The sequence below is a fragment of the Vanacampus margaritifer genome, chromosome 16, assembly GCF_051991255.1.
Source record: "Vanacampus margaritifer isolate UIUO_Vmar chromosome 16, RoL_Vmar_1.0, whole genome shotgun sequence".
In the NCBI taxonomy this organism is placed as follows: Eukaryota; Metazoa; Chordata; class Actinopteri; order Syngnathiformes; family Syngnathidae; genus Vanacampus; species Vanacampus margaritifer.
The window spans coordinates 17,606,884-17,622,025 of NC_135447.1; the positions used below are offsets into that span (position 1 = coordinate 17,606,884).

At 36.7% G+C, this 15,142-nt stretch overlaps 1 protein-coding gene across 5 annotated transcripts in view; it reads left to right on the forward strand.

The window, feature by feature from the left end:
* Positions 1 to 15,142, forward strand: part of arhgap32b (Rho GTPase activating protein 32b) — a 138,344-nt gene that overhangs the window by 59,869 nt on the left and 63,333 nt on the right. For all 5 annotated transcript variants that reach the window (XM_077546439.1, XM_077546441.1, XM_077546440.1 and 2 more), the window contains 5 exons: positions 1,050 to 1,136; positions 6,688 to 6,825; positions 7,223 to 7,315; positions 9,345 to 9,467; positions 9,774 to 9,851. In XM_077546439.1, coding sequence (XP_077402565.1) covers positions 1,050 to 1,136; positions 6,688 to 6,825; positions 7,223 to 7,315; positions 9,345 to 9,467; positions 9,774 to 9,851 — 519 coding nt within the window. The remainder of the gene's footprint in view (positions 1 to 1,049; positions 1,137 to 6,687; positions 6,826 to 7,222; positions 7,316 to 9,344; positions 9,468 to 9,773; positions 9,852 to 15,142) is intronic.

Consider the following 15,142-nt stretch of genomic DNA (forward strand, 5'->3'; position numbering starts at 1 on the left):
TAAATATCAAAAAATCCTGTCATTTGATTTCATGCTTTTCTGCTTCTATGATACCACCTTGTTTATGGAGATCAGACGGCTCTCTGTTATGCTGATCCTTCATCAGCTACACGCCCACAGCGGATGGAAGCACGAACCAAATCAGGGAATAGTGTACCAGACCATGCCCACATGAATTTAAATGAGCCTAAACGTGGCTATTCTACAGGCATTTGCAAATAGCTGGCACTAACTACTTCTCGAAATGGGGAAAAAAAACAATCTCCCTAGAATATTTGCTGATTAAGTCGATCCCTGTGAATATGATGGGTAGCCAGAAATAATGAATAAAAAGTCCATCAGCCAACAGAAGACAGGGCTGAGAACTGGCCTGTCATTTTGGGCACTTCATTTAACTCATTCACTCCCAGCCATTTTCATTGAAGCAACCCCCTTCGCTCCGGGCTGTTTGACTGGATTTTGATTGATCTTGCCAGGCCCACAGAATATTGTGTTCTATTACTTTAAAAACATAACAAAAGAAAGATTAGAGTCTCTTCTTTCATGAGGAAAAAAAGGATATTTGTATCTGTTTCCGTTTTGCAGCAATTAGCATTAGAATATTTCATCATTATTCACAAACCTGTTGAAAACACTGGGAAAAAGAGCTTGTTGCAACATGGCCCTGGCTGATTTCTTATACTCTTCTGCAACCTGCTGGCCATTTTTTGTAACTACCACCATTGCTTTAAGCCACTGTTTCTCAGCCCCAGTGCTTGCTGACATGACAGCATATTCATTTCAATGTTGTAATAAAGCAACTCACTTAAAAGTTGGTCTTAAAAGGGAAAAGGTCTTGTCTTATTGGTTTTGGATTATGGCCCAAACCTTGGATCATGAGGAGGATCTATATTTAAATATATATATATATATATATATATATATATATATATATATATATATATATATATATATATATATATATATATATATATACATAATACCTTGCATTATCTTATCAATGTGGTACAATGAAAGTGTTAAATCATTATTACTATGTTGTCTTTCAGTTGTCTCTCGACGATGAACAGAGTGAAGGGACGCGTAATGGCCATGAGTCCAAGGAGCTTGTATACTTGGTTCATATTTACTGCCAGGTGAGGCTTCATTTCCCGAGTCATCATAAACAAGTACTGACACACACCTTAATGTACGCTAACACAGATAAACCTAGCCAAGGAATTTCAATTCAAAAGGAGATTCAACACCCTCGTCAGAGCTATTAATGCAATAATATTAGGTTGATTAACGCATTACTTTAATAGATCTAATCTGTGTTAAAATTGAACTGAAAAGAGGGATAAACAAATTATGAGGGTGATGTGGAAAACACTAAGCTCTTAATTTCACACCGTCGATAAACACCATGAACAGACTAAATTCCATGCAAGACTTTTATTTGATTATTTTAGTTCTGTTTTTAATAGGATTCCGCCACATTTTTTAATGAAAGGCCTCTCATTTTATGTTACCAATCAGATTTTATTGATGACCCTAAACTTTTTACCAGACACACTGTTTTTGTGATTGGATCCAAGTGCTCAGTCATAGGCTCAAACACAGGCTCTCCCATGGGCTGTGTCCTTTCTCTGCTGCATTTTAGCCTTCGCATACCTTCTGCAGATCCTCTCACCAAAGCAGCCATCTTGTCAAATTTACAGATGACGCTGTTTTACTTTTTTCTTCAGAGCCGCCATTCAAATCATGGTAGACTCGTTCCCATATTTGTTAAATTTTGTAACGGTAACTTGCATGAGTAGTATCTGTTAGGGCTGTGCAATATGGCCCAAAAATTAACTATAATAATTTTTTATTTTTTTTTATTTATTTATTTATTTATATGATACTAATAATAATATTTTTTATTATTATTATTTAAATAATACAATTTATTATTAATAATTTAATTAATTTAATAATTAATTCATTAAAAAATATTAAAATTTTAATTGAAATCATAAACCCAACAAACATGTAGTTTAAAGAAAGTTTGATTCATTCAAAATAAATCATGTGCAGAATGTTCACTAAACAATCATGTATACTGATTTTAAATTAGTTTTTAATGTAAACATTCATAGCTTGTGCATAACTTAAATGCCACAATTAAGTAGTTATTAACTATTGTAAACACAAATCAATAATAATAATAAGCAAGAAGAGGAGTGTATTTATTTATATGCAACTCAATTTCATGATTTTGCTAATTTTCATGTTGTCGATTTTTAAAATGACAAATTAATCAAATTAATTAGATTTATAGTGGATGGGTAGAAATAGTATAATCATATTACCGGTAGGCATTTGGGACCAGGTTTGACTGTACTGACAGCATTCTTAGCTGACTAAATCAGAGAATCAATTTTCTGATTAAAAACTCTTCGGTGACAATAGAATTATTTTATGTACCTATTTTCAATATTTTATGCAAAGTCAATTTATTAATTTGCTGTCTGTAAAAGTGTCTGAATTACATCATGAATATTTTATCTAAAATTAGTCGATACAATGCAAGTGCTGTAAAAAGTAAACTGAATTTTACCCCAACCGGATCACAGTGATTTAAAAAAAAAAAAAAAAAAAAAAAAAAACATCTGCATGCCCTTAGTTTGATGGTATTATTTGCCAATTCAGAAAAGAAACAGCTAAGCAAATAACTATCTCTTCTGCCATAAGACTATGCACAAAATGTTGCATAAACTCAGAAACGTTGTGCATCCTGTCCTGCTGTATGTTGGTTGTGGTTGTTGATATTTATTTCCTTTACTATGATAAATGTATTTTGAGTACTTTGGACAAGTTCACTATAAAACTGAATTTCCCTTTTGGGACTGATAAAATATGCTGAATTTGAATCTAAATACTGGCTGCTGAAAAGCACTGAAAAGTTTAGCTTTCCAAGTTTTAAACAGCACATTTTGTGGTGTATTCTCTTGAGTTCATTATTTATACCAAGCCTTAATAATATGATTGTCTCTATTATTAATTCATTACTCCCAGCCATTTTCACTAATGCAATTCCGTTCGCTCCCGGCTGCTTTACTGTATTTTGACTGATTTTGCAAGGTCCACAGGATATTGTGTTCTATTGCTATAAAAACATGGAACCTACCAAAAGAAAGATTAGATTATCTTATTTCACCAGGAAAAAAAGTACATTTGTATCTGTTTCTGTTTTGCAGCAATTAACATTAGAATAAAGTGTTAAAAACACTGGGGGAAAGAGCTTGTTGCAACATGTCCCTGGCTGATCTCTTATACTCTGCTGTCGCCTGCTGGCCGTTTTTTGTAATAGCTACAATTGCTTTAAGCGGTTCAGGTCAGAGGCTGCATCAAAGCCTTCTGTATGCTGTAGCATAAAAAAAACATAAAAATCGTAAATACGTTTTTGGGACTATGGCAATATTTAAAATAGAATGTTTATTTACGTTTTTGGGAGCAAATGAGTTTATTATTATGGATGGATGCTTGGTAAAGCATGAGTTTGCTGATTTACATGGTAGCCTTCATCCTTCCATCCAATTGGACTATTTGGTTACATTACATGTCTCTATATAATTTGACATGTACACTTTTACAGAAAATGTCACAAACCCGAACAAACTGAGACCTATTCCAGCTGCAGAGTAGCTTTGCCCTAATCTCCTTCAGTGGTATTTTTTATTTTTATTTTTTTCATTCGTTTCCATCCGCAAGATGGTATTCCTTTTCCTTGTCCTTGGCAATGACACACAAGTATGTGACTGTTTAGTTGGAAATTCCATCTACTTAGAGGCACTGGAAAATTGTTAGATCTTTCCCAGTACTTTTGGAAAAAAAGACCAACTCACAAAGAGTTGAGTTTGAATAGAAATAATGGTACAGCACAATAAGAAGACTTCGTTGCCACAGAGCCAGACGTGGAGGGTAACTGTGGAGTCCCAGTATGAAAGTGGGGCAGTAACGCTTAATGTGTCCACTGAGCCCACAAAGACTTTTCAGCCCCGCCTGCCACAGCCAGTGCTTTAAACACCACAAGAATCAGTGGGTTGGGTGATGTGTGCTGCAGTCCCAGTGCTCAGACCTTGGCCCCGGTACAGACTGATCTTTTTAGGCCAAATCAAAGCAAAAGTCATTTTCCACCACAAGTTTCTCTCATTTGGTTGGTCAATTTGGAGTTTCATCTTAGTTGGAGTTGGAAGAGAGTTCAAGAGAAAAAAAGAATGGTAATCTTGTTGTATGTGACTTTACATTAATAATAAGGCAAACTTCTTATGGTTGCTCGGCATTTTGCTATGACGAACTTTGTAATGGTTTGTTTTTGCATGCAGAAGCACAACTGGGGACAGAAACAGTGCCATTTGAAAGGGAAAAGGAACGTTATTGCGGAAGTATCTTACTGCCAACATGGATACTGGTGTCTTTTTTGTAGCGTTAAGCTTTTAATGGCACAAAAAGTCAGAAATTCCTGCACATGGGTCACTGACTGATAAGGATTTGACCAGATAATCATATTTGATTTATTATGATTTATTTATTATTATTTAATATTCTATACAATTTTACTATTATGTAATATTTAGGACATTTATATTTTAGGACATACAGCTGTCATGGAAAGCTTTCTACAATGGTCTCACCAGATGGTTGGTCGCATCACATATTTAATATATTAATAATATATTATATAATATTATAATTATTATATCTTATTATAATATTATTAATTATATATGTATAATATAATTAATATATGTAATATTTATTTACTTAAATCAGTTAGCCATTTAAACAAAACAAGCTAGCCACACAAGTAAAATTATAATGAAAATAATATTTGTTGGAAAACATTAATATAATTTATTTATACAAATAAAAGTCCCAAACTGCTTATTTCATTTTGGTTGCACCACATGATAATTCATAAAATGGACACCATCGGACAAACTAATCTGTCAGTGATCTTAAAATTGTATTTGCTGTAAGTAGGGCTGGGCATTAAATCGAATTAATTTGATTAATCGTCATTTTGAAAATCGAATTGTTGAAAATGTATTAAATCGCGAAATCAAATTTTGTCTTCTGGATTATTAAAAGCTATTGTTCTTATGTTCTGTTACATTCAGATGTTATTGTGAGTTATAGATTTGCTAACTAGTATGAATGTTAAGTTTATGTTAAAACTGATTTTGAATCATTATACATATTGTTGTCTGAACATTTTGCACAGGAATTATTTTTGAATGAATGAAACCTTTAAATAAACGTTTGTTGGGTTTATTAGATTAAAATCGTAATTGTCCCGAATGACTGAAAATATTAAGATTAAATTTTTTGGGCTATATCGCCCAGCCCTAGCTGTAAGTATCAAGAACATGACCAAAAACGGCATATGCCAATAGATTAGAACACAGTATACTGTATGTAATTAGTAAAAGTAAAAGATTGGGGCTTTAATTGACTCCTGAACTCTCAATGAATCAGAGGTGTGGCGATACAGGTAACCCACGGTACTACTGTCTACTATTGAAAAGGAAAAAAAGCCTATTTCATTTTTCAATAAAGAAAGGTTCGGTATACGCATAGGAAACTGATGGGGTTCAGTACCTCCCACAAGGTTAAGAACCACTGCTTTACTTGTCAGAATGAGGGCAGGGGTTGGGAGGGTAAACTTCTATTGACTGTGATTTTCAGCATTAACATTCAGGGCAATAAATCTAGGATGGCCCATTTTTTTTTTTTAATTATTGTTTGTTCCTTGTTACTAGCAGTAACACACTTTGATTCTTCTTATGTAAAAAGGTGAAGTATGCAAGAGAAACTAAGCCAGAGCCAGCTCTGGTCATGAATGATGGTGGTAATAGTGTTTTTGTCATCAAGTTGAAATGAAAACTACATTTGAACTGCAATTGTGGTCAGATTTGTTTTACAAAGTCCTGTCGGTGATAATTTTCAATATGAAATTAGTTTGCTAAAGCCACACGAAATTAAAGTGCTAAACAACCCTGCCATTCCCTTTGGACTTTTCACAACCCATCCGTCCATCCAATTTCTAGACCTGTTATCCTCATGAAGAGCCTCTGGTATGCTGGAGCCTATTCAAGCTGAATTTGACCTGGATTGGTCAACCAGTCTTTCACCGGACACACACAGACAAACAAGCATTCACACTCACAGTCTCACTTATGGACAACAGAGAGTCTTCACTAAAGACTGAGAGGAAGTTGGACAAAATAAGCATGGAGTGTAAACGCCACGCGGAAAACTCCACGGAAAGGCAGAGCTAAGATTCATACTGAACCTCAGAATTAAGAGGCAGATATGCTAACCATGAGGCTCACCGTGCTGCTTTCCACAAAGATTAACTCATTCACTCCCAGCCATTTTCACTAAAGCCAACCCCCTTTACTCCCGGCTGTTCCTGGATTTTGACTGATTTTGCAAGGCCCACAGAATATTGTGTTCTATGGCTATGAAAATATGGAACCTACTAAAATAAAGATTAGAGTCTCTTCTTTCATCAGGAAAAAAAAGTATATTTGTATCTGCTTCCGTTTTGCAGCAATTAGCATTAGAATATAGCTAAGTTTCATCATCCACACTACTGTTCTACGGTTTATAAAAAAATGTTAAGTAGCATTTGACTCACCCAATGTTTTCTTTTTGAAGGGTCGAAGCTGGATTGTGAAGCGTAGCTATGAGGATTTCCGTGTCTTGGACAAGCACCTACACCTTTGCATATATGACCGCCGATTCTCTCAGCTGCCTGAGCTGCCAAGACCTGACAGTTTGACTGATCAACCAGAGGTGAGCTCTTAAAACTCTGTGTCTGCGTGTATGCATGCAAGTGGACTGTAAATAACTGCTTCGAAGGATGTCGCATGACACTGTTAAACCTTCTCCAGAAACTCAATTTTACGGTTTCAGTGTTCCAACAAACTGACTCATAGTCATAAACAAAAACAAATGCCTTTACAATACTTCTTAGCAAGCTTTTAGTGTGAATAAAATAGCATTTATATGTACAGATGGAAAGACACATCCATTAATAATCTTCATGCAGCAATCATAGTTCACAGTTTATTGGTTGGTTGGTTTTCTTTGAAATGTGCAATCAATGTAAAATAAAAAAGAGTTGCTAAACTTACATGTCGCGCAGGAATGTTACTAATTTCATGTTTTGTTTTGTTTTTCTCCATGTTAGTCTGTTTCCCAGATGTTATTGGGTTACCTCTCCCGGCTTTCGGCCATTGCTGATAACAAGATCAACTGTGGGCCTGCCCTCACATGGATGGAGGTATGTATGTATCACGTTTCTCATCTGTACAAGAATCAGTGCGTGGCAGTAGATATAAATCGAATGAATGGATTACTCAGAATGAAAACAAACTTCGAAGATACTTGAAACTCCTTAGTCTGACTGACATTGGACCGGATGTAAGTTGTCATATTTCGTTGACACTGGATAATGTGGTTAGAAGTCGTGTTGTTCCGACACCGGTATTAGGAGAGGCCCCGATTTGGCATTAAAACATTGGCATCAGCATCGGCGAGTACTAACAAGTAACATGCCAATGCCATTATTTCCAACGTTAATATAGGACTTTGAATGCAACATCTTGTGTCTTGCTCATGCACGACATTCACTGTTGTGTGACTTGTTCACTGCATGCCGAGCCAAGATATCCTATTGGCCCTTGAATGCTCTGAACAAATGGCAGGGTAGTTTTTTCATGTTGAGAATAGAAACCTTGCGTGCCCCAGGAGAGAAAATTTTAGTGATTTGAAAATATTTCAGTCGTTTAGAATTACAATAAAAAATGTATATATATTTCTGACGGCGTGGTATCGATGCTGATACTGCAAAACTGCGTATCGTATCGGGGGCCAAAAAACGGTATTGGAACAACACTAGATAGAAGTCTTAATTTTTTGTGTAATGTACAAAATTAATCAAGACTATCTAAAGCTCGTGTTATACTATGATGTGTACTTATATGATGACTGCAAACTAGGGCTGGGCGATATGGCCCAAAAATAAAATCTCGAGTTTTGCCGTCATTCAGGACGATTGCGATTTTAATCGATTTTTATCTAATAAACCCAACAAACATGTATTTAAAGGTTTCATTCATTCAAAAATAATTCCTGTGCAAAATGTTAAGACAACAATAATGTATGGTGATTCTAAATTAGTTTTAACATAAATTTAACATTCATAGTTTGTGCTTAAATGCCACAATTAAGTAGTTGGTAGCTATTGTAAACATGTCTTGTAAACCACCTATCCAGCATTCTCTGCCACTTGTGCAAAATTGCATCTCACAGAAACATTTTAATGTAACAGAACATAAGAACAACATATTTTAATAATCCAGAAGACAAAATTGTATTTCACGATTTGGCAAATTTTCAACTATTCGATTTTTAAAATGACGTTGTATCGAATTAATTCGATTTATTGCCCAGCCCTACTGCAAACCATGCTGCATGATGTGGCTTGAGAAGCTGAAATTCGCAGCGATTGGACAATTTTAAATTAAAAAAAATGGAATGATTTCTTTATTATGAAAAATAATTATTAACTCATTTACTCCCAGCCATTTTCACTGAAGCAACCCTCTTCGCTCCCGGTTGTTTTATTGGATTTTGAATAATTTTGCAAGGCCCACAAGATATTGTGTTCTATTGCTCTAAAAACATGGAAAATAAAAGAAAGATTAGAGTCTGTTCTTTCATCAGAAAAAAAAAAGTATATTTGTATCTGTTTCCGTTTTGCAGCAATTAACATTAGAGTATAGCTAAGTTTCATCATTATTCACAAATCTGTTCAAAACACTCGGGGGGAAAAGCTTGCAACATAGTTCTGGTTCATCTCTTATACTTTTCTGCCACCTGCTGGTTGTTTTTTGTAATAACTACCACTGCTTTAAGCGACCTATTCAGGCCAGGTCAAAGCCTGTGCTATGCCTATGCTTATGCTCTAGCATAAATGAATTGGTTAATCGTTGCACCTCTAATAGTTACGTTTTAAGGTGAATATAAATAAGCTCTTGCAGATGTTTTACCTACATATTTGCCTTAATTTAACAAAGTGCATTTAAACACTACCCTATTATGCGGGAGGAGACTGACTTTCCTGTCCACCCATGAGTCATTCATTTGCTGAGTTGCTTTTTTTTTTTTTTTTTTATGAAACCAAATAACTTTAAAAATCTATATTGCATGTTTTGCATTTTCCTCACTTGTAACATAGTGAATCTGTCGTGTAAGTATTGTAATGACTCAATAGAGCCCCAGAGCACTGATATGTGTTTGCTTTCCAGATTGATAATAAGGGAAATCATCTTTTGGTACATGAAGAGTCATCCATCAACGTGCCAGCAATTGCAGCTGCCCATGTCATCAAGCGCTACATTGCACAGGCTTCAGACGAGCTGTCCTTTGAGGTGACACCAATACACAACACTGCCTATCAGTCTCTCTGTCTGTCTGAAAACGCATGGCAAATGTATTCCATTCAACTTTACAGTGCTCTAGAGAAAGAAAAAAATACCACTGGAAACCAGTTGTCTCTTCCAGTAAAACTCCTCGATTTTGCTAAACTAATAGATGAAATCTAAACATATGCTAGATCCCGTGCTGGAAAATAATCCGGTTTTAAAGCAATTCTTGTGCAATTACAGTCCTTGATTTCACAAGCCATATTTTTTATATCTGTAAAGTGACAATAACCGACATCCTCTTCTCTGCAGGTTGGTGACATTGTTTCAGTGATTGACATGCCTCCTAAAGAAGACACCACATGGTGGAGGGGGAAGCACGGCTTTCAGGTGTGCCACAACAAATCATACACACAACTCGATTCTGCCTTGTCTTTTTGATGTTCATCTTAAATTTAAGGTATTTCAAGGTAGGGCTGCACAATTAATGGAAATCGTGATCAAAAGTTTGGCTGCCGTGATTAAATTAACTTATCACTCAACTCAACTTTATTTATGAAGCACTTTAAAACAACCATCGCTGCATATTAAGTGCTATACATGGAATAGAAATCAGTCATGCAGTAAAGACAGGTAAAACTGACTAATAATACAAAATAAGTTAATTAGTAAATATCATAATTACCAATAGGTAATAAGTGCATACAATAAAAAATTATTAACACAAGAAGTAGGTAAGGAAATAAGTATCAATAAATTGATAACACATAATTCAGCAGTCCAAAAGCCAAAGAATAGTGATGTGTTTTAAGACAGGTTTTAAAAGTCAATAGAGAGGGAGATTGACTAGTATTTAGTGGCATGTCTTTCCAAAGGGAGGTACCGGCAATTGAAAACGCTCGATCCCCTCTGAGTCTACACTTAGTCCTCTGAGTACCTCCAATCGGGACCTGGTCCACTGACCTGAGGCACCGGGTAGGAGCGTAGCGGTGGAGGAGCCCAGAGAGGTAACGTGGGTCAAGACAGTATAGAGATTTGAAGACAAATAGAAGACTTTCGAAATGAACTTCCCAGGCAGCCAATTAAGAGAAACCAGAATTGAGTTTATGTGCTCCCTCCTAATAGCAGCAGTTAGGAAGCAAGCGACAGCATTTTAGACCAACTGAAGACTCTTGAGGGAGGACCGGCTGACTTCAAAATAAAGTGCATTACAGTAACCAGCCTAGATGTAACAAAGGCATGGATTACCAGTTCTAAGTGCTGCTGAGAAAGGAAAGTGTTAACCTTAGCCAGCTTCCTAAAATGAAAAAAGATGGATTTGACAACAAACCCAATTTGCTGGTCCATTTTTAAATCACTATCCATCTTAACACCCAAGTTTTTGAGTCTGTTGGCTTTAGATAGGACACCAAGGGGCCCAAGTCAGCAGGATGATGGGCCACTGCGACCAAAGACCATAACTTCTATAGTCAGGCACCCACAAGGGGGTGGTGAATTCATGGTTAAGGTTTCATTAAGTCGCCTAAATAACAAGCGAGCGCATCCGGAAATGGGAGTTTCAAGTCACTAGTGGATTGATAAGACAAGTCATGTCAAGAGATATGGCATTATTATCATAATTAGGATAATTAGGTTTCAGAACAATTTGCCATTACATGGGAATCTTTTTCTTTAGTTTTTTGAAGCAAATGTAATTTGGTCCTAAACAACACCTTTACTGGTCAACTTACTGAACTCACCTTAGCTAATATCTTATCTGTTAAAACTGTAATTCACATAAAATTTATTTATATAGCCCTTAACTCATTCAAACCCAAAAACGTTTTAAAAACGTTGTCCTTCACTCCCCAAAATGGATTTATGCGGGGTTTTTTTTAATGCTAGAACATACATAAAGCTTTGATGCAGCTTCTGACCTGAAGGGGTTGCTTAAAGCAATGCTAGTTATTACAAAAAAACGGCCAGCAGGTGGCAGCAGAGAGCCAGGGCCATGTTGCAACAAGCTCTTTTTGACAGTGTTTTCAACAGGTTTGTGAATAATGCTGATACTTAGCTATATTCTAATGTTAATTTCTGCAAAACGGAAAGCGTATAAGAGACCAGCCAGGGCCATGTTGCAACAAGCTCTTTTTGACAGTGTTTTCAACACGTTTGTGAATAATGATGATACTTAGCTATATTCTAATGTTAATTGCTGCAAAACAGAAACAGATACAAATGTACTTTTTTCCTTATGGTAGGTTCAATGTCATATAGTAAGTAATAGAACACAATATTCTGTTTGCCTTGCAAAATCCGTCAAAATCCAGTAAAATGAAGGGGGCTGCTTCAGTGAAAATGGCTGCGAGTGAATTAGTTCATTACAAAAGAGTCTCAAAGGGCTTCACAGGCCTACTTTTGACAAATATTAACAACATCCCCTGATCTAAACCCTCAATAGGGCAAGGAAAAACTCAAAAACCTAACATCGGGGTAAAAGAAGAAACCTTGAGAAGAGATCACAGGTGGCGGGGAATAATCCCCCTTCCAGGATGACCAGGCTGCAAAGGATGCAGAGTGGGCTACATTTAACACATAATGTGGTGCTATATACGGTAATGTTAACTCATTCACTCCCAGCCATTTTCACTGAAGCAACCCCCTTCACTCCCGGTTGTTTTACTAGAATTTGACAGTTTTTGCAAGGCCGACATAATATTGTGTTATATTTCTGTAAAAACATGGACCCTACCAAAAGAAAGATTAGAGTATTTTCTTTCATCAGGAAAAAAAGTCGATTTGTATTTGTTTCCGTTTTGCAGCATTAGAATAAGTTTCATCATTATTCACAAACCTCTTCATGTCAGAAGCTGTATCAAAATTTGGTTGCTCTAGCATAAAAAAAACTTTCAAAATGTATAATATGTTTTGCGGAGTGCAGGACAGAGTATAATAAAACATACGTTTTTGGGTTGGAATGTGTTAACTCGAACAGCATGAGTCATTTCATGAGATGAAGAGCTGCTGTAAGACATCTGCGGAGACGTGGCCCGCTTGGTCAATGCATAATTCTTCATAGCAACGCCTACGGGATGATGGCCCAAAAAGTCATTCGGTGGAGAAGCCGTATAGCAGCATCAGATTCGGTCATCGTCGCTTAGCACCCTGAACAAGCAGGGGAGACGTTCCAGAGAACTGGAGCCCGAATAGAGAACTCTGTAGAACCTGCAGACTTCTTTTTGGCTCTCAAGATCGAAAAAAGACCAGCGTGTTGTGGGAAATAGGTTATGGGAAGGAACTTACGTTGCCACTAAGACGGCAAGACAAGATGGTGCCAAGTCATATAAATCTTTGCGTCACTAGCGGATACAATAGGATGGATCTTAGCAATATTGCGGATTAGTGTTGCACGGGATACCGGTACCAGTATTGTACCTCGATGTTTTGGCATCAAAAAACGGCTCAGTATCATTTTTTCTTATTACCGGTAGGTAAAAAAATAAATACGAGACAGCCCGCCAACTCTGTTTTAAAAGCAGGTACACATACACGCACGGCCGCCTGTCTACCAATATGCGGAAAACGCCTTAAGTAAGCGACAGGCGTGTGTGCGAGAGGGCGCAGGAAGATGGCTTCACGCACTGAAGCCCTTGCTGGCCGTCCACTCCTCGTTGAGAAGTATGACGCGCTAATTAAGGCTCCACGGGAGCGCGCAAGCAGAGTGGAGGCCACGCGACAGCATTGGCATTGCATGAAGAATACATGTGTAGTTTTAAATTTTCAGTTTTAGAAACGTTTTGTAACAAGAGCAAATGTTTTTCACGGAGAAGCAGAAGAAAAAGCAGCAATCATTCCTGCAGTGGACTCAAGGTGCGTTCAATGAACAGGCACACAGTAGGAATGCATAGAAAAAGCTTTTTTGACACTTCCCTTAAAAATAAGTGGAGTGTGAATAATTTTGTTTCCAGTTTGTAGTATTCGATTATGCATTCGACTTATTGTGAGCGAAATGGAGAAGAGCAGAGACATGCACGCGCACACTCAAGCAACGTTACATTGAGTCATTGAAGTGCCACTGTATTGCCAATATTTAAAACGGATGACATCAAATGCAGTCAAATACAGTACTTCAAGGATATGGCGTGCAATGTGAAAGCACATACAGATAAAAATAAATATATACAATATGTACATAAATTATCATGTATACATCCCAATATTTTGAATGAATAATAAATAAAAAATAATTTGAAGTTCTTTTGTCAGTTTTAATTTTGCTGATATTTTAGAGTTTTGTCGAGGTACCGTTTCAGTACCGGTATTGAAGTCAAAATTTTGATATTGTGACAACACTATTGCGGATATTATAATTACATTGATCGTTTCTGTCTGTATTTTGTATATTGCCATTTGCCAGTCTCAAATATTCTATTTTTATGGATACTCCATAGGTTCTTGAAAATGTTGAGGTCAGCGGATAATTGCGGCAGCACCATGAGTTCTCCCTTTGTACTCAGCCTCAGCTTTAATTGTACTTTTCTGCAGTATACGGTTGGTTGGTGCATGAAATTGAGTTATTCTTTCTTTCTTTTTGTTCCTTTCTTTTTTGGAGAGCTCAGTATTATTCATTCGGAGGCCTTACAGAGTCAACATGTCATCATCATCGTTCTCTTTTTTTTTTGTGCGTGCGTATGCTCTTTAGTTCACCTGAAACCCCTCACCTTAACCGGATACTTCAGAGTTCCACCATAGTCGAGAAGTTGTCAGGAGACCAGAGGAAGGATCAAAGGAAGGAAAGATGAAGTAAATTAAATCCAACACCAACCAGGCATCACCCTCCATCCACATAGTTACAAATCCAGAATCATTCACCAACCCTAGATACATCTGAATTCCAACAAGATTAGGGAGACTAAAGGAAGGAAAGATGACGCAGAGTGAGATCCACAAACGGAAATCTCCACTGATTCAGTGACCAGTTTGGAGTTATTCTTTCTAGATTTCTCTGGCAGGACCCAAATTCTTTACAGGTATTTTATCACTGCATCACTATTCCCACCACACACCACTAGCACTTCCTGTCTCATTACACTTGTCCTGTCCCGGCTGTCCTATTTGCTACTCGTCATTGCATCCTCTTCCTCACAGGGTGTAACACGTACAAAAAGAAATTTCAATATATTTTGAGGTCATCTTACTTCACATTATTCCAGCCCAAACATCACTCCTGCACCCCTTGCTGATGTTTGCAGCTTTGTTAGGATTTGCCACGACTGGTATCAGATTCTGACAATTTGTAAAAGAACATTGCGGTTTCACATTATTGCGACTACAGCTCTAAAATGTATTTTTAAATATTTGGGTAAAAAGCAACATATTTTCTTATAGTGAATGCAATGTTTTTCATTTTTAAAATAGTGTATTGCATATTTGGTACATTAGTAAACAAAAAGCACATTTTTCGAAAATGTATTACAATAATAAAAACACTTATGTCAGAAAAAGAGCACCTACTTCTCTGATCTTCTGCTTTGTGAACAGAGCAGCTGTTGTTAGCAATGCTAATTAGTCATGTTAGCCGTGTCATATGCCTCAGTAGAAAGTCTGTAGTGTTAATTTCACCAGTTGTAGACATACAGACTCTCATCACTGGTTCCCCAAATAACTAACTTTTTCCCACAAACGGGAAAGGGAGGGCTTGC